The sequence below is a fragment of the Notechis scutatus genome, chromosome 8, assembly GCF_049901735.1.
Source record: "Notechis scutatus isolate UNSWTSFEM ecotype Mainland chromosome 8, rNotScu1.2, whole genome shotgun sequence".
Taxonomy (NCBI): domain Eukaryota; kingdom Metazoa; phylum Chordata; class Lepidosauria; order Squamata; family Elapidae; genus Notechis; species Notechis scutatus.
In genome coordinates, this window is record NC_142016.1 from 14,299,739 (window position 1) to 14,324,780 (window position 25,042).

At 41.4% G+C, this 25,042-nt stretch overlaps 2 protein-coding genes across 53 annotated transcripts in view; one reads left to right on the forward strand and one right to left on the reverse strand.

Moving 5' to 3' along the window:
• The window catches only part of EPB41 (erythrocyte membrane protein band 4.1), a 108,526-nt gene extending 103,856 nt beyond the window's left edge, over positions 1 to 4,670 (forward strand). For all 50 annotated transcript variants that reach the window (XM_087970744.1, XM_087970748.1, XM_087970758.1 and 47 more), the window contains one exon: positions 38 to 4,670. The gene's annotated coding sequence lies outside the window, so the exon portion shown is untranslated. The remainder of the gene's footprint in view (positions 1 to 37) is intronic.
• Positions 4,671 to 9,675: 5,005 nt separating this feature from the next.
• The window catches only part of TMEM200B (transmembrane protein 200B), a 36,853-nt gene continuing 21,486 nt past the window's right edge, over positions 9,676 to 25,042 (reverse strand). Inside the window, exons 1-3 of one of the 3 annotated variants that reach the window (XM_087970731.1) lie at positions 16,567 to 17,817; positions 11,670 to 11,766; positions 9,676 to 9,867 (exon numbers count right to left, since the gene is read on the reverse strand). In XM_087970731.1, coding sequence (XP_087826857.1) covers positions 9,723 to 9,867; positions 11,670 to 11,766; positions 16,567 to 17,767 — 1,443 coding nt within the window. In that variant the 5' untranslated portion in view covers positions 17,768 to 17,817 and the 3' untranslated portion in view covers positions 9,676 to 9,722. Of the gene's footprint in view, positions 9,868 to 11,669; positions 11,767 to 15,829; positions 17,823 to 21,105; positions 21,185 to 25,042 lie in introns of those variants that run through there. The other 2 variants (XM_087970730.1, XM_087970729.1) reach the window with 2 other exon arrangements.

Here is a 25,042-nt window from a genome sequence, read left to right on the forward strand (position 1 = left end):
TGTGTCCATTTTCATTAAGGAATTTGTATCTTCCTAGGTGTTGCCTGCTTCATTCTTTGAAGGCCACCCAAGATATACCAGCAGAACTACAAAGGAACTTTCGAACACCATGACCTCAAACTTGCCAGATTTATTCTCAATCACAGAGTCTATCATTTATTGTTAGGAAGTTATGCTTTTTGATGTTTACTTGGGATTATCTTTAATACTATATGTCCCTTTTCATTGTTTTTAATATTGTGACCGACAATTTGCCATATTTTACATGTGCTGTTGTGCTTTTTTTTAAAAAAAAAAATCTTTTTTTTTTCATTTTCTTTTCCTATGTCATTTTCTGAATCTGTATTAAGATGTCAAAAAGAGTACACGGGGCTTATCAAAAATGTTGCCTTTAAGTGTGATGATATTCACCTTTCTGTTCCTCAAGGAGCTTGCATTCTCTCCTACCTTTTGAATAGGTTACTGTGTGACATATCAGTGACTTAGAAGTAGCCACCCTTGTCAGAAAAATCACTGTGTGCAAAACTTTAATTTGATGAGTTGATCTATAAAATGTCCAGAGTATCCTAACCACAGCGTACTTTACCTGTGCATTTCCTTCGCTTTTGTGGATATGTCTGTCTTTAGATGCTTGAACATATCCGGAGGTTGTGGTGTTTATATAAGTAATTCAGTAGTTACCTAGGTTCAGGGACAATGGAAGTTGCTTTTTTATACTGTGAATTGTAAAGCTTTTAAATGAATTGTGGTAAGGCATTCAACTCTCATCTGCTCTTTTCTCCTTCCACCTTTGTTTTGTTTCATAGTCCTTGGTAGATGTTCCTTGTAATCCTATCTGCTGTTTAGCCCCATTAAGCTATGAGTTTAAGAGTAAGAGACCCTGAGCACAATTAAGTTAGGCTGCAATTTATCATGGTTTTTTTTTACCCCATAGTCATTTGTAGGTTTCGGTGAGGGTTTTGTTTTATTTTTTGTTTGGTTTTTGTGCGGGGTGTGTGTGTGTGCAAGAGGCAAATAAAGATTTAAAATCATTCTTTTTCAACAAAAGCTAAATTTAGAGTTCTGGCAATGTATCTGGATAAGAGGTGTAATTCCTATTCAGTTGTTAAAGACAATCTGGCATTCCTTTCATGAGGATGGTATCGAAGGCTATCAGTCAGAGTCTTGTTTCCTCAGTGAAAAATTATTTGGAGAGGGAATATATTAATTTCCATCAGATAATGCTTTTTGCAAGACAGTACTCTGTCGTTTTTCTTGGGGGCAACCCTAACCATAGTGCACTGGTGCTATATCTCTCTCCCTTGTTTCCTTTAGATCATTTAGAATTTCTTATAAAAGAACTTGCTTTCCCTCAAAAACAACAACCCATGAACAAAGGTTGTTGCACTTGGTAAATTATTCCCTTAGCATTTTCATTGTTAACATTAGAATGAAAGAGTAGAATTTGGCATTGGTTGCTGTCCTCAGCACCTTAATACTGTACATATTGTCTTCATAGAAAGCTACGGTATGTACCACCTGGGGAATATGTTCAGAGAAAGAGCAATAAGTAATTTATGAAAGGGGTCAGTGGGAGTTTTTTAAAAGAAAGATAATACTGATTTTACATTACTTTCAAACAAAAGACAGATAGGACTACTCTTTTTAAAAATACTTCACTTTTCTATGTGTATTGCAATCTGCATGTTCAGTGATTGGACTCCAATTTGGAATTCCCATATCTTTCAAAAATAGATAGACCATTATTTAGTTGGATGGCTCTTTTCTCCTAAAATATGTGAAGGCTCTGTCAAGATACAACAAGAAGCAGCTCTACCTTTTCTTAGAAGAACTGAATTTCAGTAAATAAAAGCTTTCATTTACTATTTGGCATAATGCTACCCTGTCATATTGCATGCTCCGTTCCCCCCTCAAACGTGCGTGCATTTTGATTAAAGAGTCAGTAGGAATATTTTAGGATTTAAAGATAATGGTGCGTGAAACATTTTAAATACAAAACATCCCATTTGAGCTTGAAACCATAATTTTACATTCAAAATGAAGTGTTTGTGACATTTTGGAAGTGTTTTGAGATGGAATGCTATTTGATCAGTTTTGCTTTAATATGCTCTGAATATTACATCATGTTTCCAATGATTGCTGATTGATGCCAGAGGAAAGCCCATCTGGAAACAGATTCCCCCACCTCCCCGGAAAATAAACATAGGATTGAGTTGTAATAGAATTAATGAAAGTAATTGTGAAAGCAGTAGAGTAAGTAAGCTTCCTAACAATATTACACCGAACTAGAATAAACTCTGGGCACTTAATGTATTTATTACAAAACTAGCTATTTATTGTGGAAGACAACTGATTGGTACACTTAGTCTGGTGCAAAATATTAATATTTCTGCTGATTTTATTGCTCTTTTATTCAAAGCATAAAGCAGTTTTGAAAGAATTCTATTATTTATTATGGAATTCTATTATTCATGAAGCTTGTATTCCATATGATTTCTAAGGACAGGTTTTGCCCTTTCACCAGCTGTAACTGAGCATGATTTTTGTACACTATGGACAGCTAGCCAATGATGTTCTGCTCTGTTTAGCTAACCTACACACTCTTGCATGGAATGTGAATCCCTCATTAAAAGATAATTACCTTTACATGATGAGGGGAATGCATTTCAGATTGCACCTCTTCCTGGCCTTTACATCTATTGCTCTCCCATTTTCAGAGTTTTCTACCACCTTACCTTTGAATTCCATTTTCATTCATGCACCAGGATTAATTTCACTGATTCACCATTTTTTGTGTTGTGCAATAGATGAATCCCATCTTTCCTTTCTCTGATTTTTAGCTTATTTACTAAATGAAATCTGCGATAAGTGTTGCATTAGACTGTAATAAGGAAGTCCAAGGTAAGATGGTATATCTGCACTGTATCATTATTTGCCTCCTTTTACAATAATCAGAAGCAAAAAATGTTCATTTAGCAGTATGTGTAAGTATTTAGGATTATGTTTTCCTAAATACTACTTAGGAATATGTTAGTTTCAAGAAATGCTCAAAATCACAGGACACAAATGAGTGGAAAAGATGAAAAACTATTCTAGAACATAAAAGGATAAAGATTGCAGCTGGACAACAAGACAGCCGTATTCCTGAGAGAAAGAAAATTTTCTCTTTTTCTATGTATTTATTAGCAAGGCAATTTGAACTCAGGAGTTTAATAAAAGTTCTGCTTTCCTACTCATGGCCAGGCATAAGACCCCCACCTTCCTTTGAGTATGCCTGAAGATAAAAACATGATAAAGAAAGAAAAACTTCATATTTTTGCAGATTAAGCTAATTTACAAGATATACATCGGGGTGTCCAACCTTAGCAACTTTTAGACATGTGGATTTCAATTCCCAGAATTCTAGGAGTTGAAGTCTACAAGTCTTAAAGTTGACATAGTTGGCTACCCCAATGAACCTAAATGATTGTGCTATTTTTATGTTATGTTACTCTGCTTCTGATTATTGTAACGAAACATTAAAAATCCCTTAACAATATGCATATACACACCTTCCTTTGACTGGCAATCTAATTTTGCAACAACTCCTGCCAGCTTTTATTACCTATTGTCCAAAAACTATAAAACTAAACTACACCAGCAAAGGCTGAAAGAGTTTAAGGGTCCTCTTAAACCTCTTAGGAATGTAAATCCTGGGGCTGCTGCAGCATAGTGATTATTTTATTTTCTGAAATTTCTTCCTGCATATAGTGTAAATCCATTTTCTGTTGCGAAGGAGGCTTCTGTTTACCACCTGAGCTTATAACTTCACACTCCTGCTGGCAGCCTTTGTAACTGAACAAGGGTTGTGAGTTTGTTTCCTCCTGGCTGCTTGTATCCTGCAAGTGAGCAATATTTATTTTGTATAGCCAAGCATGCTGGGGAAATAAAAAGGAGCTAATAAATCCTTTTAAAATGCATTTGCCAAGCTAATTTAACTTTCCATAGCAGACACAATGAAAACAATATAGTTTTTGGGTACCAGAAACGTGGCCTGAACTGTCTGCCATTGACAATTGGGATTTTCATGTTTTGAGAAGGAAAAGAATGTGTAGGTTGTTTGTACTCACAATCTCAGAGTTGCCACCATCACCTTAACAGATCACAAAATAAACCAGTTTCTAGCATTCTCGTTTTCTGGGGACCAGCACTGCCATTACTGGAGCAGTAAATAAAATATAGTCTATTTATAATGATGAAATGACTATGCTCCCAGTTATTTCCTTCCCCATTTATGAGATTATCTAGAAACACTCTTAACTGTATAGTAAATGGAAGCTATTTATCTATGAATGTGTGTACAGAAGGAAGAGCAGCAGTATCCAAATTGGTCAAATTAAGAAAGTAAAAAAAATAGATTTTCACTTGCCAACGATTAAAGTACAAATTAACTTTGGGGACTTGAGTGGGTGTTGGGGATTCATAAACTGTGATTTTTTTTTCCATTTTCATACAAGGGGCAGTTTTTAAAAAATGTATTCTAATTATGGGGGGGTTGGTTCTCTTTTTTACACATTAAATCACACTATTTCACTGCAGATATGAAGGAGCTTTGTAAATTTTTTTAAGACAATTGTATAGAATAGTTTGTTCTTTTTAAAAAAAGTAGGAACAATAAACAATTAGCAAATCTTTATAGTTTATGTAGTTGTTATTTTTGACTTTTGTAGTTAAAGAGAAATTAGATGTAGCATTTAGATATGTGTTCAATCTTGTATTGCATTTTTCAATAAATTTTCAAGTAAAAAATATTATGCTCTTGTCACTTATTAAAGCTCTACTTTGCCCAGATTATCTAAACTGTTGCTTCTGAAATATGCCGACTGAAACTTTAATGCTTCCAACTATTTGGTTCATCATATGCCTCTTCAAATGCCTAGTTTAAGTATCTGTTAAACCATGACTTTCCTGTGTACCTTTAAAAACAAGTTGCTGTTACTTTTGCACAACCTTGGTTGAGCTCACACACTGCGGAAAGCCAAACTCATGTTGTATGAACCCAGTTTGGTAAGTCATGTTTTATCATGTTGAGAATATAACCTTGGATGGCAACCTGTGGAAAGAGCAATAGTGAGCATTGAAACCGCCAACCAATCTGCCTTGTGACCATGAGAGTCTTGTCATCTTGCTTCAGGTACATCCTCAGTCCTCTCCTCCACGCAGACTCTGCTGTCCTTAATGCCCAGGAAATTCCAGAGTCACAGGAAAAGTCATCCTACATTAAAGAAGGGGAACTGTCATGGCTGTGGGCTCTCTCCTTCGTGCTTAATAGATTCTGAGAATGAGAACCTCCAGGAAAACTTCTGAGGGATTCATTTGATCCTATCAAGATGATGCGCAGTTGTGTGAAGCTCAAGCAATACTTATTTGCACTTATCTCTAGTTGCAAATAGCGTTTGCTCTCTAGCATTCTTGTGAATGGAAAGCTGCTTTTTGTATGCAAGTTTTTCCGTAACAGGATGCGGAATTGGGGAACAGTCCACAATCCGTGTCTGCTGTTTTGAGCAGTGACTAGGTTGAATGGCCCATTCATGGAATGTGCTATATCAGCCTCTTTGATGTTCCAGTTTGGTGTCTGCAAGTCAGGGCTCAAACAGGCAAATGTTTTACGCTGCAGCATCAGCAGAGGGAGCCTGTTCCAAATTTTGAAAGTAACCATATGGTTCCCAGATATATCGGAATTACAGTCCCTAGAATTCATCTCTGTATTTTTTAATACCTTTTTGGCATTTACAAAATACTATTTTCAAAAGAGGAATGTTCGTTCATTTGGGTTCAAAGGAACGAACATCAGGAAGAAATGCAAATAGTTATAATGCTAAAAAACTGCTGCACTATAAAATTTAGCAAGTAAAAATTTAAGAGCCAAAATATCTTAATGTCGCTTTTTTTCATTGCCTCAAAGTAAATTTGCTAGGGAGAATTCTATTCCCCCCTCCCCTCTACCACCCCATAAGAAATGGAAGCTTCAAGTACTTGATTGAATAGATTCTACAATATTCAATTTCCTGATTCTGTGCAATTTTTAGTGTTTGGACCACATCATTGATTTTAAAATTAAAAAATGTTTCTCTTGCAATATATTCCATCTGGATTGCAATTCCATATCTAGTTGCAGTGATGAAATAAAACCCATCTCTCTCAAGCAGATTAAAAAAAAACCAACTAATTTGCTTACACAAAGATTAAATAATAATGGGCCTTACATATACTCACATTTGAGGGAAATATCGTGAAAGTTCAGGGTATGATAGAACAACGTGCCATTAAGCTGTGGCTTGCTTAATAATTGATACCTATAATTGGCTTGGATTCACACATGGTGAATCCCTAGCTATAGTTCATAGTTCTCATAATGTGATGGATGGGTCCACACAATATAGCACCAAGGTAATTTCACTGAGGTAAGGTACAATGGAATAAGCCAGCCATTATGTCAATATCCTTCCAGTATATTTTGGATTTTAGTTTAGGACTAGAGTTGAATGAGAGCCAGTTTGGTGTAGGGTTAAAGAAAACATCTGGCTAGAAAGCAGGAGACCGTCACTTCTTGTCCTGCTTTAGGCACAAAGCCAACTGGGAAATCTTAGCCCGATGGTTTTCTCTCCGTCCTAAGAAGGAGGCAATGAAACCACTTCGGGAAAACCTGTCCCAACAAAATTTCAGGGACTTGTCCAGGCAATCTTTGAGAATTGGACATCGGTGGATGGAAGAGTGGGGGGGAAGGACTTGTATAGTTAAATGCTGGCTGGGGAATTCAGGGAATTGAAGTCCACATATCTTGCTGAGTTTAAGAAACGCTACCCTAGAAACTTCCTTTGATAGTACCTATGGGATATATACCCAGTTATCATATAATAGAGCACATTACATTTTATAATGCAATCAAAGTAACCATTCCTTGTTTTGATAGTCTGGAAATGCCCTAAGACAGAAGTCTCCAAACTTGGCAACTTTAAGACTTGTGGACTTCAACTCCCAGAATTCTCCAGCCATGCTGGCTGGAGAATTCTGGGAGTTGAAGCCCACAAGTCTTAAAGTTGCCAAGTTTGGGGACCCCTGCCCTAAGAGAATGGTTCCTTTTATAAAATGGGAATCACAACCTGAGGATCTAATTGGCGGAAGGCAGAAAAGGACTAACGGGAGTGGTGGTGGTGGAGATAAATTCTCATCTGCTTCAATAATACAGCCATCCCAAGCCTTCCATATGATTCAAGAGCATAAAAATAGCACCTCTGGATCTTGCCATGACTCCCCTGAGTCCAGATGTTTGTTTCTCACAGGAGCTAGCCAGCTATCTCCAGCATGTTTACCATCTTTGATCATCAGTGTTCCTCTTCAATTGGTATTTGGGCAAAAGCTGCCACCAGTGTGGAAACCTGTATTCACTCACAGTTCTCAATAGACCTATTCCCTATGAATTTATCTAGTCTACTTACAAAGCCAAGTCAATGACCATCCTCATTTCTCATGCATCAACTATAGCTTGCATGAAGAAGCATCTTCTTTGGACTACCTTTTTATGTTTTCAAACCAGGGAAGGAACGTCTGATCATTTCCCACTCTTTATATACAGTATTATATAATATGTATTCTATATATTTCTGCTCCAATGTGCATCACTTTACACTTCCTTCAATGGAACCACATTTATCAAACAAATCACATCAATTTGTTTGATAAAAGTCTAATGTTTTAAAGAGGATTTTATGGAGCTCTTCACAGTTGCCATTGGATCTCACTACAATCCATGAATTTGGCCATCTTGCTACTTATCCTTAAACTAGGATCTAGTATGACCAAGTTAAAAAGCACCAGTCCTAATACACAACCTTGTGAGATTTCCTCCCTTGAAAGGGTTATCCTTTTATACTTAGTTTTCTTTTTCTGCAATTTAGCAATTCCTAAAAAGAACTTATCCCAAACTTGAACCACAATTCCCATACTTCTTCACCAGCATGGCCAGTGTCCATGGTAGGAATAAGGAATATATAGAAATTATCCAGGGCTTGGATCCAGAAATCCAGCAGAAAATCCATTTTTGCGGTGTCCTTAAACTGATGTCTAGACAGACTGCAATAGCAGAATTCATTTTCTCATATGTGGTATATGTTGGCCACCATTCTAAATCAATTCATACATTTAATTTCCACCACCCACCCACCCCAAAAACGGATGTTGCAGGATCTATACCTGGCAGAATTATGTGCCTCATATGAAAAGCAGTGTCATGCCCTAAGGGCAGTGCTTCTTAAACTTGGCAGCTTTCAGATGTGTCAGCTTTAATGTCCAGAATTCCCCAGCCAGCAAGGAATTGAAGTCCACACATCTGAAAGCTGTCAAGGTTCAGAAATGCTGCCCTAGGGCATGGCCACAAAATTCAAGATAGTATAATTGAAAGCCTGCTTGCCTTTTATGTGTATTGCACATTTTAAAAGGGTAAGGCTTGGATCACACTGTTTTGGACACCATTTCAATATTTTGTTTGTATCCTGTAGACACCCACACACACACACACAAAGAGAGTGGGTGTTGCACAATAATATACTGCGTTTGAAATACACCTGTTAGATTCTACTCAGTCATATTGCAGGGCAGGTGGGTAATTTACCTTCAAGGATCTCATGCAAACACTTCAAATTCGACTGACTAATAGGGGTGACATGATAGCAGTGTTCTGATATCTCAGAGGCTGCAACAAAGAAGGGGTCAAACTATTCTCCAAAGCACCAGAAGGCAGGACAAGAAGCAAAGAGTGGAAATGAATCAAGGAGAGAAGCAACTTAGAACTAAAGAGAAATTTCCTGACAATTAGAACAATTGATCAGTGGAACAACTTGCCTCCAGAGGTTGTGAAAGCTCCAACATGGAAGTTTTTAAGAAGATGTTGGATAACCATTTGTCTGAAGTGGTGTAGGGTTTCCTGCCTAGGCAGGAGGTTGGACTAGAACAGTGATCCCCAACCTTTTTTACGCCGCGGCCCGGTATCCCCAACCTTTTTTATGGCGCGGCCCGGTACCGACATCAGCTGGGCGCCGCCATCTTGTTTTGATGCAAAAGTGCTTCCGGTGAGCTCACCGGAAGCACTTTTCATCAAAACAAGATAGCGGCGCCTAGCGCTAGTGAGCTTTTCCGGTAGAAATGGCTTTCTACCCGGAAAAGCTCACACGCATGGCGCGCCATCTTGTTTTGATGAAAAAGTGCTTCCGGTGAGCTTTCTACCGGAAAAGCTCACCGGAAGCACTTTTTCATCAAAACAAGATGGCGCGCCAGCAACCATGGCCCGGTAGGACTTGTTCCACGGACGGTACCGGTCCGCGGACCGGTGGTTGGGGACCCCTGGACTAGAAGACCTCCAAGGTCTCTTCCTTCTATTCTGTTCTGTTCTGTTCTGTTCTGTTCTGTTCTTGTTCCTGTTCCTGTTCCTACCCCTATTCTAATCCTATGGTTCACTTAACCAAAGCTTAGCACATGGCACCAACATAACTTGTAAATGAGAAAGAACAACTTGGAGCATTTCGCCACTCAGAAACAATGACACAACCAGAAGATCCTTTTAATACCCTTTTAATACAGAGGGTGAAGCAATTGAGATAGCTGACCTTCCCAACTCTCCAGAATACACAATTGTTGTTGGAGTGAAGTAGGAGGCTTAGCCTGACCTCAACTATTTCAGCCCTTGGCTAACATCCCAACACATGCCGATGTTTTGACGGCCCCACTTGATTTGACTTTATTATTGATTCTGAATTATGTGGAGCCCGGGAGTTCACTGGCAGTCTGTCCAGTGGGTTAAGCCAGCTAGGGAGCGCTGAGGGCTCCGCCGTCCTCTGATGTGGGATGAAAAAGGCTTTGCCTGAAGCAGAACTCATACACTAGCCCTGATATCCCAGCCTTATAATACAGATGCAGGAGTGGATGGAGAAGTTTTATGGGGAAAAAATCACTTTGGTTTGTGGTTGGGAAGGGCATACTCAGGAAGTCCTCATACTTTCCACTCAGGTTTTAAACTAGGAAATTTGGGCATGGCATTGGTGGAGAATGGAAGATGAAGAATTGCAACTCAGGTCTGCAATAGATGTTGCTGTGTGGATTGTTTCTGTTACCTATATCAGCCACTGCATTGCATTGCATTGCATTGCATTGCATTGCAAAGCAATGCATTGTGCTGTGGTTAGAATGTAGTTTGCAGGCTAACTCTGTCCATTGCCAGGAGTTTGATTCATCGTCAAGTTGACCCCATCCTTCTGAGGTCGGTAAAATGAGGACCCAGATTGTTGGGGTCAATCGGCTGACTCCGTTAACCGCTTAGAGAGGGCTCTAAAGCACTGTGAAGCAGTATATAAATCTAAGTGCTATTGCTATTGATACTGCAGTGCATCATATCCCCATCAGAGATGGTATTCAGCAGGTTCTGACAAGTTCTGGAGAACCAGTAGTGGAAATTTTGAGTAATTTGGAGAACCAGCAAATACCACCTCTGGCCCCGCCCCATCTATTCTCTGCCTCCCATTGAGTCCCAGATGATTGGCTGGGTCTTCTTTGGTTGCCCTGCACAGGAGAACGGAGCTGGAAAGAGAACGGAGCTAGTGGGGTGGGGAGGGAATGGAGATTTTACAGTATCCTTCCCTTGCTACGCCCACCAAGTCATGCCCACAGAACTGGTACTAAATTTTTTTGAATCCCACCACTGATCCCTATCCCATTGTCCTCTGAATTTTCAAACAGGTATGAAAGTGCAGAGAAGAGGAATAAAAATGATGAGGGATCTGGAGGCTAAACCACATGATGAATGATTGAGGGAACAAAATATGTCTAATCTAACAGGGCTCGGGGTGATGTGTTAGCAGCCTTCTGGTACTTGACAGCTGCTAAGTGCCTGAATTCTGATCACATGATTCTGCAATGGTCATAAGTTTGAGGACCGGTTACAAGTCACCTTTGTGCCATTGTAAATTTGGTTGCTAAATAACTCATTGAAGATTAGTTGAAGACTACCTATATTCCAGCAGGAAGAACCTGTGCAAAGTGGGTGGGATTAAACAGAAAAACCCACCTCCTTTCTGTCTGGTCTTCCCTTTTTAACCTCTCTTTCTGACATCTCTCTTTCCCTCTGCACAAATTTTTCCTCCCACTGTGCAGGACGAGGCTGCTGGAAAGGGTTTCTTTTTCCTCCAAAAAGTCTGGTATGAACTTTGGCAAAGGATGTTCACCCATGAATCAAAGGGTACATGTGGTGAGTCGTTTGCTGGGGAAGGGGGCAACATATAACTTATTTATATAATCGAAAGGAATATATTTAGACTTCTGGCATATCTGCTCCCATGTAATCCTGTGGCCAAGTTTCAGCCTGCAGTATTTTCCCACGAAAGAGCAATGAACAGGGCAGGGCGGGGGGGAAATAGCATCCCGTTCTTTCTTTTGAAATAAGGCTCGAAACAAAAGGGTTAATTTTTTTATACATCCCTGCTGATGGTTAGCTGAGGACATGGCAAAGAATCTGGAAAAATGCAAACTGAACTTAGCGAGAAGCATTCACAATTCAATTCCACAAGAAAAAAAAAAGTAAAATGATGAAAAAATAAGGCATTTTTATTTATTCGCTTAAGCAAGTTTAGATCTATAATAACCGGATTCCTGATATGGCTGATACTACAGCAAGCGCAGCAGCATCTGGAAAGGCCTGTAGTCCAAATAATTTAATCTTTCCCCATCTGAAAATGGCTTTGGATGAGATTGGTTAGAAGGACCTCTCAAATTTCCTGAGTATTTCCATTCTCTTGGAATTTCCTTCTTTCTTTCCTCCCTCCCCTGTCCTCTTTCCCTCCCTCCCTTCTTCCTTCCTTCCTTCCTTCCCTCCTTCTTCCCTCCCTCTTTCCTTTCTTGTTTTTCATTCCTCCCCCTTCCTCTTTCCCTCCCTCCCTTCTTCCTTCCTTCTTCCCTCCCTCTTTCCTTCCCTTGTTCTTCATTCCTCCCCCTTCCTCCTTCCGTCCCCTTTCCTTCCTTCCTTCTTCCCCCTCACCCCCTTCCTCTTTCTCTCTCTCCCTCCCTCCCTTCTTCCTTCCTTCTTCCCTCCCTCTTTCCTTCCCTTGTTCTTCAGTCCTCCCCCTTCCTCTTTCCGTCCCCTCCTTTCCTTTCTTTCCTTCCTTCCTTCTTCCCCCTCTCCCCCTTCCTCTTTCCCTCCGTCCTCTCCTCCCTCCCTCCCATCCATATAGTTGTGGTGCTAAAGGAAAACAATCACATCCAAATGCTCAACCAAATGGATCACTGGTATGATTTAAATCTCTTTAGAAACGATCATGTGCATCTAAGGCCCGGAACTTCTCCCCTCCCACCTGCCCTGCTCCCTCAGCCCGTTCTTCAAATGAGGCTCCTTCAATGAAAAAAACGGCTGGCCTCCTTCCTTCCCAGTGCAGAAGTTCATCTGCATTCAACAACTGCACTCAATTCTGGGAAACCGCTGCAGACCGAGGCCTGTTTTTAGCCGTGAAAGTTTTTATTCCTCCCCTCTCCAAAAATAACACCGCAGTGATGTTCTTCTGCAAATCTAGCTTTAATATTTATTTGTTAGGTTTATATTCTAGTGTTCCTCCAAGGCGGTGGATGCAGCCTTCCCTCCTTCAGTTTCCTGCACACCAACATTCCTTGGAAGGCAGGAGGAGCAGGAGGAGCTGCTGGCCTAAAAATCACGGTGTGATCCCTGTGTCTGTCATAAATGCATGCCAGTTGTTAAACGTCTGAATTTTAATCATGTGACTACAGCAGGCATGTCAAACATGATTTCATGGAAGGCCGCATCAGGGTTGTGTTTCACCTTGGGGGGCCGGGGGATGTGGCCAGCTCATCACTTATCGAGGCTCTGTTTTCAGCTGCAACAGCCTCCTGCAGTCCTCTGCCAGCGAAAATGGAGCTCAGGAGGGCACCATGCAGCCCTCCCAAGTTCCGTTTTCACTAGCAGAGGGTTGTAGGAGGCCGTCACGGCCGAAAACGGAACCTGGGTGGCCCGCACATAGCCTCCCCAAGCTCCGTTTTCACTGGCAGAGGGTTGCAGGAGGCTGTCGTGGCTGAAAACGGAGCCCAGGAGAACTGCATGGTGCCCTCCTGAGCTCCGTTTTCGCTGGCAGAGGCACGGCGGGCTGGTCCTTCGCTGTTTCCAGGGAGGGCCCGCAGGTCAGATCTAAGCTCCCTGTGGACCAAATCCAGTATGCAGGCCTTGAGTTTGGCACCCCTGGACTACAGGGATGTTACAAGGGCTGTGTGAAAAATGGTCCTTTTTTTCCCCAGTGCCGTTGTAACTTCCAACGGTCACTAAATGAATGATTGTAAGTTGAGAACTGCTTTTATATCATATAGTGAATGTATATGTGTGTGTGTGTGTGTATGTATATATATATATATATATATATATATAGTGTTCGCTTAGTTCGGGTATTTTCCCACGTCATTGTAGTTCTTTTAAAGTTGTAGAACTACAATGACGTGGGAAAATACTCAACCAAGCCAACACCATACATGTAAGTACCGCATAAAAACTTAAGAAAACAAATATATATATATATATATATATATATATATATATATATATATATATATATATATATATATATATATATATATATATATATGTTTTCTGAGGTTCTCGGGGTATTTGGCACTAAGCCGAAAGCACCAGCCTGAAGATGGCGAGTGGGACCTCGCCGAAACGTTGCCTAGATACTTTGAATCTTACGCGGGAGAGAACCCGAATAACCAAAGATCCATATATATATATATATATATATATATATATATATATATATATATATATATATATATATATATATATATATATATATATATATATATATATAAAATTTTCTGAGGTTTCGCGGTATTTGTATGTGGATCTTTGGTTATTCGGGTTTTCTCCGCGTAAGATTGGAGTATCTAGGAAGCGTTTCGATGAAGTCTCATTCATCATCTTCAGGCTTGTGTCTTCCGCTCTGTGCTTCTCAGTGTCTCTGAGCTTCTGAGAGTCTCTGAGAAGCACAGAGCAGAAGACACAAGCCTGAAGATGATGAATGAGACTTCATCGAAACGTTTCCTAGATACTTCCAATCTTACGCGGGAGAAAACCCGAATAACCAAAGATCCACATACAAATACCCGTGAGAACCTCAGAATATATATATATATATATATATATATATATATATATATATATATATATATATATATATATATATATATATATAATCACATAATAATGTTAAAAGTTTGCGATCTTGTGGGGCTGCCTTATAGCTGTTCAGGGCCATGGGTTAGACATGCCTGCTTTAACAGGTGGATTTTTGTTTTTGTTTTTGTACCTTCCGCTCGGTCTTAACTTCTAGCAACTACTTGGAAAAAATCCCTGCCATTTTCTTGGTGAGGTTTTCAGAAATGGCTCCCCATTGCCTCCTTCCTAGAGCTAAGAAAAAGTGACTGGCCTAAGGTCACCTAGCTGGTTTTGTGCCGAGGACAGGACTAGAACTCACAGTCTTCTGGTTTCTAGCCTGGTGCCTTAACTACTGTACCAATCTGGCTCCCTTTTAACAGTTTAGGACCCTGATACTTAATTAAGGAACTATAGCTCTTTCTATGTAGCTCTCCTAACATGAGGTGTTGTGGGATGGCCCTGATCATCCCATGGATGCAAGAAGATTCTTCTCTAACACGATGCTCTAACTTTGGAAAGCCTTCCTCTGCCACCCTTGTTTGCTTTTATTTTTATTTTGACATTCAAGATTTAAGCATCCTCTTCTAGCTGTGTCCAACTGGTCCTTATTTAAATACCTCCCTCTTATGCCTCTCTTCATGTGTTATGGCTACGGCTATTTTAATCTTTTAAAATTTTGGTTCTCTTCAGTTCATTTTAGTGCTTTATCCTATCTATTTATGGACTGCCATCCATCTTGAAATTAGAAGATTAATGGAAGAGGAAATGTAAGGAGATGGGATCAATTGAAAAGGATTATGGCATCACTATCCCAAGAGGCAATTGGACTTTTTTTTGTTTTTCCTTGAAGATGTTTCCTTCTCATCCAAAAACTTTCTTCAGTTCAGTTCAGTTCTGAAGAAGCTTTTGGGATGAGAAACGAAACCTCTTCAAGGAAAAACAAAGAAAGTCCAGTTGCCTCTTGAAAAAACACCTTTGGGACAACCATGATCCGAATCTCCATAGACATAAGGCATCACTAATTACTTTAGGTTGAAATAATATGAGACAAGCTTTAACAACCCTGTTGTAGTGGGCTATGGAAATGGCCTTGAGGAATATATATATTCAACAATTGTTCAGTAAATAAGAGTTTAGTTCCAAAAGTGAGACTGGAGTGAGGAAGAAACTCAATATTTTACCATCTTGATTCTCTTTGTTATAAGGTAGGGAAAGAAAGTTTCCAAGATGTTACATTCTTATAAATAAAATAGAGTGCCAGTAAAATTTGGAGACTGTTTCCTGACATGGCCTACTTTGAAGGGTTTGACACACTCCCAAAGGTCCTTATTCCAAAAGGAAAGTGGGCTTTTGTTTTTCTTTGAAAACGTTTTGCTTCTCATCCAAGAAGCTTCTTCAGTTCATTGATGAGAAACAAAACAAAACATTTTCAAAAGGGGAAAAAACCCCAAGGAAGTCCAATTGTTTTTAGAAAAAGCACCTTTGGGACAACCATGACCTGGATGACTGAGAATCTCCATAGACATTTTACACTCTCATTGATTCCCTAAAAAATAAAGCACATAAAGAAGAAACACCCATTAATTTGTAGGATTGGTTTGTGTTTTTTTTACTTTAGAAACCACTGGCTTCCAAATTATGAGATCAGCAATACAAGTGTATTTAAACTGTCTTTAAAAGAAAAATAAACCAGTATTCCTAACCGAGCATTAAAAGACCTCAGGCAGGAACTGTAGTTGAGCTTCAAAGAATTGAGCATCCCTGTATAAAAAGTGTAACTTCACGATATTTTAAAACCAGGTCTTTGTGATTTTAGGAGGCATCACTTTAGCATTTCTGAAGTCGTGCTATTTTCTGACTCTTCCCCGCAGCCCTTCTTACAAAATGAATTGTGAGCAGCCCAGTTGTGTACCATGGAACTTCAGGCTCACCGACCCACACGGGGTTTGTGTTCCTACACAGACGTACGCCACCTGGAATGCGTAGTCCATCCACGGCAATGTTTTTCACACTCGATCAGACTTTTAGTTAAGGCAAGAAACTGCATGACCCTGGGGAAGAAAGTCATCTGAACGATTTCTCCGTCGGCAACAGACCTGGGCTGATGAATTAAGCAGCCAGCCTTGCAATGCTCATGGCAAATACTGATCAACCTGCCCCTCTCCTCTTGGCAAGGCCTACATCTGACGTAGTGAAACAACACAGTTCCCTTTGGGTGCCGGATCAAATGATAGGACCTGTTTTCATAGGAATTTCCTGGGATAATGAAATGCTCTCCCCCCTAAAAAACTCTTTCGAGGCCCCCAAAAGCCTGTCAGAAGATTCTCCTTGGCTTTCCAGTTTTGCATAGTCGAGTAGGCCAATGTGATCAAGTCTCGGCCAGCTCCTGTGTTTCCTGTCTATGCTGGGTGCCACCAAAGCCGTTCTTGGCTGGCCAAGATCCAAGGATTTAGAATGACCTGAATTTGGGAACTCTCTCTTTGCACATTCATGAAATTCACCCACCAAGGTGCCTGAATGGGGCGTGCTATCCATGTCAATAACTACGTGGCTGTCTTTAAGAGTGTCCTTCCTGGGCACAACATGGTTGCTGCATCCAGGCGGAAAAGCCCACGAGAGTCTCCGTACCTCCTCCTTCTCCTCTGGCAACCTACAATTGCTTCCCAAGTCCCGGACACCCACCCAAGAAACGCTCTGCTTTTCGAGCAGACAATTGTTCAGCTTAATGAGAGGCAAAGGCAGGGCGTTGACCGCTGTCGAGAGGATGGACTCTGTTCCGCAAGCGAAGGAGAAGGCTCCGTTCTCTGGCACTGCGTTGCCGGAGTCCGAATGGACGCTCAAGAGGGACAGCGAAGGGGAGGTGCTCTTGTGATGGAAGAACTGGGTCGTGGTTTGGAGCCTGCTGGAATTGCAGCTGTTGACCCATTTCTTCACAGGGCTGGAGCAAGACTGGAAGCCACTGGAAGAAAGGTCCACCTCGTAGTAGCCTTCTACACATTCGGCATTGGCCCTGAGGGTAGATGAGGTGGTCCTCCTCCGTTGAAAGTAATCACTTGCTGGTCCGGTGTCCTGTGAGAAATTCAGGCCCATGGAATAGAGCTCCTGCTGCATCAACAAGCGAGTTTCCATGTCTCTGTTTTCGTACAGCATAGTATTCGCACAGATGAAGATAAAGAGGCCCACACCCATGACGACCGGCCCAATGAGCTTCAATTTCTCACTGTGAAGGAACAGGCGAGCTTGGGGAGAAACCTTAATCTCCTTCCTTATCTCTCCGGTGACATTGGAGTTGCCTGCTCTGCCACTGCCAGACTTCGTACGGTGAGGCCAATATCCGATCACGGCGATGGTCATTCCCACCAAGACCACCGAGATCCCCACCATCACGAAGACTCCGGAGGGTGAGCGCATCCGAAGCTGTCCCTTCACCACCATATGCGGGGAGGGCTTGCGGCGAAACCGGCCCCTGTGCCACCGAGAAGGAGCAGAGGATCCGGATGTTTTCTTCTCTGAGGTGTTGTGGGTCTTCATGGCTTTGGCAACTTCAGTTATATGATCAGTTCCTCTTGGGTTGTCTACAAGTCATCTTAACAATAGTGAGAGAGAGAGAAAGAGAGAGAGAGAGAAGGAAAAGGGTTAACCAACCAGGAGACAGAGCAGAAGTACAACATAGAGCAATAGGTTCAAGGGCTTCTTGTCCAATCCCTTGCCTAAATAAAGCAGGAGAACTTATTCCATCCCATCCCAGATAGCATGAATGTAATTGGAAGGTTGTGATCCACCCAGAAGGGCTTAGAAAGACCTCCTAAGCTTTCCTTCCCAACCTCCACCTCTAAACTCTACTATGGACTCAGATAGGTTTATACACAGAGAGGCTCTCATCTTGTACAATTCAGGAACGTTGATACGATACTAGAGCAGAGGTCTCCAAACTTGGCAACTTTAAGACTTGTGGACTTCAACTCCCAGAATTCTCCAGCCAGCCAGCTGGAGAATTCTGGGAGTTGAAGTCCACAAGTCTTAAAGTTGCCAAGTTTGGGGACCCCTGTACTAGAGGCACGTGTTCTTTGCATAACACAATAACTTAGCCACAAAAAGCTTCAAACCAGAGAAAAGGGATAACTAACCTCTAATCAACAACCAAACCTTTTGAGAATTAAAAAAAAAGGCTAGACTGAGACCTCAGTTTCAAATCCTGATCCAAACCTAACCCTTCTTGGCTAGCTTAGCTAGCCTAGGGGGGAAATTGCCTTCTAAATTTGATAATGAATTTATTTGTATAGTAAGGCTCATGCATACTTTATAGGGGTATGAAAACATGTCTCTGAAGGCCCATTTGCTATTGGGTGTGTTGTCTTTGTAGTCTTCTTGCACATCACCCCCTTTCCTTGCAGCCTTTGGAGGCCAAAGCAACAGGTCAGTCATGCCATTTTCCATTATCTCAGCCCTTTATATCTGTCCTACATTTTTTAAAAAGTGGGTCTGGCGATACAAGGCAGGAACTCAAGGGGAGTTGCAGTCTGGCACATTGCTAGAAACACAATTTAAAGCTCATCAACAATGTATTGAGCATGCGATACATTCTTTGTTTTCATTTAATCATGTTAAGGTATTATCTGTTCCTGTCCCAAACTGTCAAAATTCTGACATCAGGAGAAATTATAGGAAGAAAGAAAAAGAAAGAAAGAAAGAAAGAAAGAAAGAAAGAAAGAAAGAAAGAAAGAAAGAAAGAAAGAAAGAAAGAAAGAAAGAAAGAAAGAAAGGGATTTTTAAAAGTTCAAAAACATGAAACCACCAACATTATGCAATCCCTAAAGATACAAATAAATACAGATGTAGCTATAGATCTATTTATCACACATATACCAGATATTTTATAGACAGGCAATATCCCGACTCTGTAAACCTCTTGGAGAGGGCTGTAAAGCGTTGTGAAGCGGTGTATAAGTCTAAGGGCTATTGCTACTTGTAAGTCAATGGGGAATCTAGATCCGCTTTACAGACCTTGTTACTAAACTTAACATCTGCAGTGGTTCACTTAACAACTGTGGAAAGAAAGATTGTAAAATGGGGGAAAACTCACTTAATAGATGTCTTGCTTAGCAACAGAAATTTTGGGCTCAATAGCACTTAGCAATAGCACTCAGACTTAGCACTACCGCTTTACAATGCTCTACAGCCCTCTCTAAGTGGTTTACAGAGTCAGCATAATTGCCCCCAACAATCTGGATCCTCATTTTACCAACCTCGGAAGGATGGAAGGCTGAGTCAACCTTTAGTCTGGTGAGAGTCGAACTGCCAAATTGCAGGCAACCAGCAGTCAGCAGAAGTAGCCTGTAGTACTGCATTCTAACCACTGCGCCACCGTGGCTCTTCATTGTGGTCATAAGTTGACAACTACGTGTAGTGTGTTAATTTGCTACACGTCTTCCTGCCAGATGAAAATTTGTTATCATTTCTGCAAAATCTTTTGATGGCGTTGCAAACTGTTACACAGCGCTGCCTCTCCTTGAATGAGATGCATGCAAACATTCTATCTACCTTCTCAGCCATTATGGCAATAAAATAACATGGCCCTTACTTTTGCTTATCAGCCTTGATCCAACCTCTTGATTATTTCTCTTGTCTACTACAATGTCCCTGGATCTTCTAACACAGGCATCAACATCATGCGGAAGAATTTCTGGAATGAGCTGTCTTTCTTGAACTTTTCAAGAACTCAATCTCTCCACTAAAAAAAAATCCTAACATTCAAAAGTTCTAAGATGGCAGTTTAAGAGTTTCATACTGTGTAAGTAATCTAATCAGTCACTGTTCCTAAATTTTGAGAAGCATTGGTTGTTCGGCTCATGAAAAGAGAACTAGAAATATCCCATGATGCCTTACCATAGGGATGCCAAACTCAATTTCATTGATGGCTGCATCAGGATTGTGTTGGACCTCGGGGAGCCGGGGTGGGTGTGGCCGGGGTGGGCGTGGCCAGCTCAACATCACTCATGTCAGGGGCACTTGTGGTGGCCCAAATGCTCTGCCAGTGAAAACCGGCTCCCGAGCTCCGTTTTTGGCTGCAACAGTCTCCTGCAACCCTCTGCCACTGAAAACGGAGCTCAGGAGGGCTGCCCATGATCCTCGTGAGCTCCGTTTTTTCTGCAATGGCCTCTTGCAATTCTCTGCCAGTGAAAACGGAAACTCTCCCGAGCTCCATTTTCATTGGCAGAGGCACCATAGGCTGACCCTTTCCAGGGCGGCCTCGCAGGCCAGGTATAATAAGCACCCCGTGGGCCGGATCTGGCCCCCGGGCCTTGAGTTCGATACCCCTGCCTTACCAAATGTAACTCGTCTTACTTAAGGCTGACTTGGAGGCTCATGTTTCTAGCAATATGGCAGCCTGCAACTCACCTTGAGCTCCTGCCTTGTACATCACACCCACTTTTTAAAAATTAGGATAGATACAGTGGGCTGGTTTAGAGATCATGAATGCCAGTCCTAGAGAAACTGAAGGTCTACCCAAGAGAAGACCTCACCTGGACCCCACATGATCACATTTGCAAATGGAAGAATGGTTTGCAGGTAATACCTCTTCAAGAATGTCTGCAAGTCCAGCATTCAGGTTGTGTTCCCTTAACCCAAAGAGGTCAACATCAAATGTCGCTTGGAAGAAGGTCATTGTGGAACACATTTTAGACCTCACCTGGAAATCCAATTGCTTTACTATTCAGTCCCCCCCTAAAAACAAGCACTACCTGGATAAGATTGGCATAACTTGCTTGGTGGGGTTGCCAAGTGTGATAATGAAGCTTATGCAGATCCTAATTTTAAAAGGAATGCAACAAAACCATTTGGAAAGTCTACAGGAAATAGTATCTCACCAGATGTCCTTCCCATGCATTGGGATTGTAATTCACTGGGAAATCTGGACACTGAAATTCCAGCAGACTCAGGAAGACACAAGGTGGAGAGACAGATTTTCAGAGAAAACAATTCAGGAAATCATGTAGGTATTTTCTTAAGTGGTTCAGACTTTGAGGTAGATTTAACATGACAACTATTGCTAATATTCATTTATCTGGAATTAAATACAACTAAAAAAAGCAGAGCAAGATAGGACTTAACTCAGAGCCAGAGAAAGCTGCTCTATGCAGAGTTCAAAATCATAATGTTATTATTAGAATTCTTGAGAAAGGTTACATAAGCCCATATAAGTCTCTGTGTCTGTTTAAAAAAAAAAAGTTCCAGGATTCTTTGACACTATTACTGAAATGGACTGATTAAGTCCATATTTTGGCAGGGGATATTTGACCTTTTGAAATAAAAAAGTTATGACGCTTGCTTCCAGGGTCAGCTTATGATTCAACACTGAATTCTGTCCATCCCTATAAACTGTGTTGCCCCGTGGCATTTTAATTCACAGAGCAGGGAAAGTCAGATTAGTGACAATTCAGAATGACAAATGGAAACATTAGTGACATCCCCAAATATACTGAAAGCTGCTTGGGCTGTGATTTTAATATTTAAGAATTCCACCGGGGGGAGGGTTCTGTAGATAATAGATCCGCTTGTAGATTTTGGTTAAAGTTCAGATAATGAACTTTGGATATGTTTCTCTACGGTCTTACTAATAAAACATTCTATGTCTGTACGGATTTGTATACATTGTTCTGACCAAGGATATTGAGACACTAACAAACACACGTTAGTCCCAAAGCCCTTTTTTCTTTATTTCAACAGCTGTGAACCTTTGATATAGGAGCTCTATATCCAGAAGGGAAACTTAACATTACAGGTAGTCCTTGATTTATGACAACAATTGAGCTCAAAATTTATGTGCTAAGCAAGACCATTGTTAACTGAGTTGTGCCTCATTTTATGAACTTTTTTTTTTTGCCATAGCTGTTAAAGCTAATCACTGCAGTTGTTATGTGAATCTGGCTTCTCCCATTGACTTTGTCTGTCAGAAGCTGGCTGGGGAGGTTACAAATGGTGATCGCAACTTCCCAGGACAGCACAACTGTCACAAATACCTGCCAGTTGCCAAGTGCCTGGATTTTGACCATGGGGATGCCACAACGGTCATAAATTGAAAACCAGTAATAAGTCACTTTTTTCAGTGCCATTGTAGCTTTGAACTATCACTAAAACAAATGGTTGTACATCGGGGTGTTAAACTCAATTTCACTGAGGGCTGTATCAGAGCTGTGGTTGATCTCGGGGAGGGCGACCAGGCAGGGCCAACTGGGTGGGTGTGGTGGCCAACTGGGTGGGCGTGGCCACTTCCCAAACTGCTGACATGTTTCCTCTTCGCATTGGGAACATCAGTCGGAAGCCACACGGGCCGGACCCTTACATTTTCCAGGACAGCCCTGCAGGCCGGAACTGACAACATCGTGGGCTGGATTTGGCCCGCAGCCCAGGGGTGAGTATTCAGCAGGTTCTGACCAGTTCTGGAGAACCGGTAGCAGAAATTTTGAATAGTTCAGAGAACCGGCAAATCCCACCTCTGACTGGCCCCACCCCCATCTATTCTCTGCCTCCCGAGTCCCAGCTGAGCGGCTGGATTTTCTTTTGTTGACCTGCACAGGAGAACAGAGCTGGAAAGCAGGTTAGTGGGGTGGGGAGGGAATGCGGATTTTGCAGTATCCTTTCCCTGCCACGCCCATCAAACCACGCCCACCAAGCCACGCCCACAGAACCAGTAGTAAAAACATTTGAATCCCACCACTTCTGCCCCTATTGTACATCAAGGACTACCTAAAGTCTGTATTCAGTCTACAATCAGCATCATGAAATCTGAAATAGAGACATAAGCGTTAAACTTTTCTTTAATCAGTTCGCTGATTAAAAAAACCTGCAAAAGCTTTTAGGTCATTTGGGTTTCTTCTAAAATATTTTTTAAAAATCAGGTCAGGATTTATTCATTTTTATTTTTAATCCCCCAGTTAGCATGACTAGTGGCTTTAAAAAAAAAAATTATTTACTGTATGCCATTAATTTATCCTGGAACACAAGCATGTTTTCAGGGACAGGCATGGAAAACAGACGTAGTTTTAATTTTTGCAAAATGGGACATGGTGAATTGATGAACTGACCAGGCATTGCATCCATCCTTGTACCAGATGCACCGGGTTAAATTCAGTGCCTGACAACATCATGTTTCCGTGCTCTTCAAACCCACTCGTTGCAGAAAATGGATAGGTCAAAGACTTGCTGCAATAAAATTCCCTAAAGCCTGTGAACTTATAACTGGTACTAATTAGGGAAGCTATTAATGGGACAGACGCATGTTGTTTGCATGAAATGTTCCAAATCAGGAACTGGATTAACCAGTTTCTAGCAATCTCTGGAAACCGTTTCCTGACTGTGTCCAATGCTGCCAGTTTTATATTATTAGAAAAGTTCAAAATAGACCTACTGTCTTGCTCAGAGTGAATCCCGCATTAAGTACTGACGAGCCTCTGCTTAAAGGACAGCTACACAACCCACTCAAATCACAAAACCAGTCTCTTTGGCAGGCTCCTTAGGCTGGCAAAATGTTATTCCAAATGTTAAACACTCTGAAAAAGGAGGTCACTCTCGGTGCCAGAAGAAAGCTAGCCTTTATTTTCCTCTTCTTTAAAGTATTGTCAGAAAAGCCCGGTTTGGACATTCAACCGAGTCAAGGTTTGTGACTTGCTGCGTAAGACATAACTGGCTGGGATCAGATAATATATGAGGCCACAAAGAGGTAAAACCTCCTGCAGCCTGGTACAATATCTGGAGCTACATGGATTCCAGTTCATTTCAGATTTTCTGGATATGGTGCACTGAAGTTAGGGTGCAAGAATGCCTTGTTAAAATAAGATCTTCCTACTTTTCTCCCATCTTAGAAAAACTTAAGAAGAACACACAATATCAGAGTTGGCAGGGACCTTGGAGGTCTTCCAACCCCACCCCTGATCAATAGGAGATGCTATGCCGTTTCAGATAAATGGCTGTCCAGTCTCTTTTTGAAATCCTTCAGTGATGAAGCACCCACAATGTCATGCTCCTGTCAGAGTCTGAATCCAAGGAAGTGGGAGTGTGGCTCTGTTGGCTGTGGAGGAAACCGGGGAAGGGCAAAGTCCGGCTGGGCAGAACAAGGGAGAGGGAGTTCAGAGGAAGACCCAGGCCCACCCCCTCTTCATCCATGCAGGGAGGAACAGGGAAGAGAGCAACATGGGTTGCATGGCTTATGGAGGAGGAAAGGGCCCTGATTCCCTTCATTAGCCACACTTAGGAAGAAAGTTTAAAAGAAATGCAGGCTGGGTGCGGCAGCTGCTGGGAGCAAACATGAGTTTATCTTGTGCTGACTTTGGTTATCTGCGTTCCTGGCATCTTTCCAACCATGTTGAGTTATTGCTGTGCCTTCACGTCTGGAATTCCTTCTACTGCCCTGATGGACTAATTACCTCATTTTGCCTTGATTGGACTCATAGTTACAGTTTTTGTTGACCATGTTTTGGACTTGATTCTCTGCAGCCAAAGGCTGTTCCTGGGAGAGTTTTTCTCCAGTCAGAAGGTAACCAGGACATTGAAGGCAAAGTTGGAGTTAATAAAGGGACTCCTACTGATTATCTGACGGTGTTGCCTTTGTGTCATGCCCTGGGTCATCACACACAACTTCTAAAGGCAAGTCAATCCCCTTCATTCTAAGTTGCTTTTTTATGAATGTTAGAATTGCTGATTCCTGCTGAGCCTTCATGCCTCTGAGCTAACTTGGTGGCCTCTGGGTACTGTACAGAAATCAACTCATTGGACCTCACTATGATGACAAGGAACAAAACATATGTC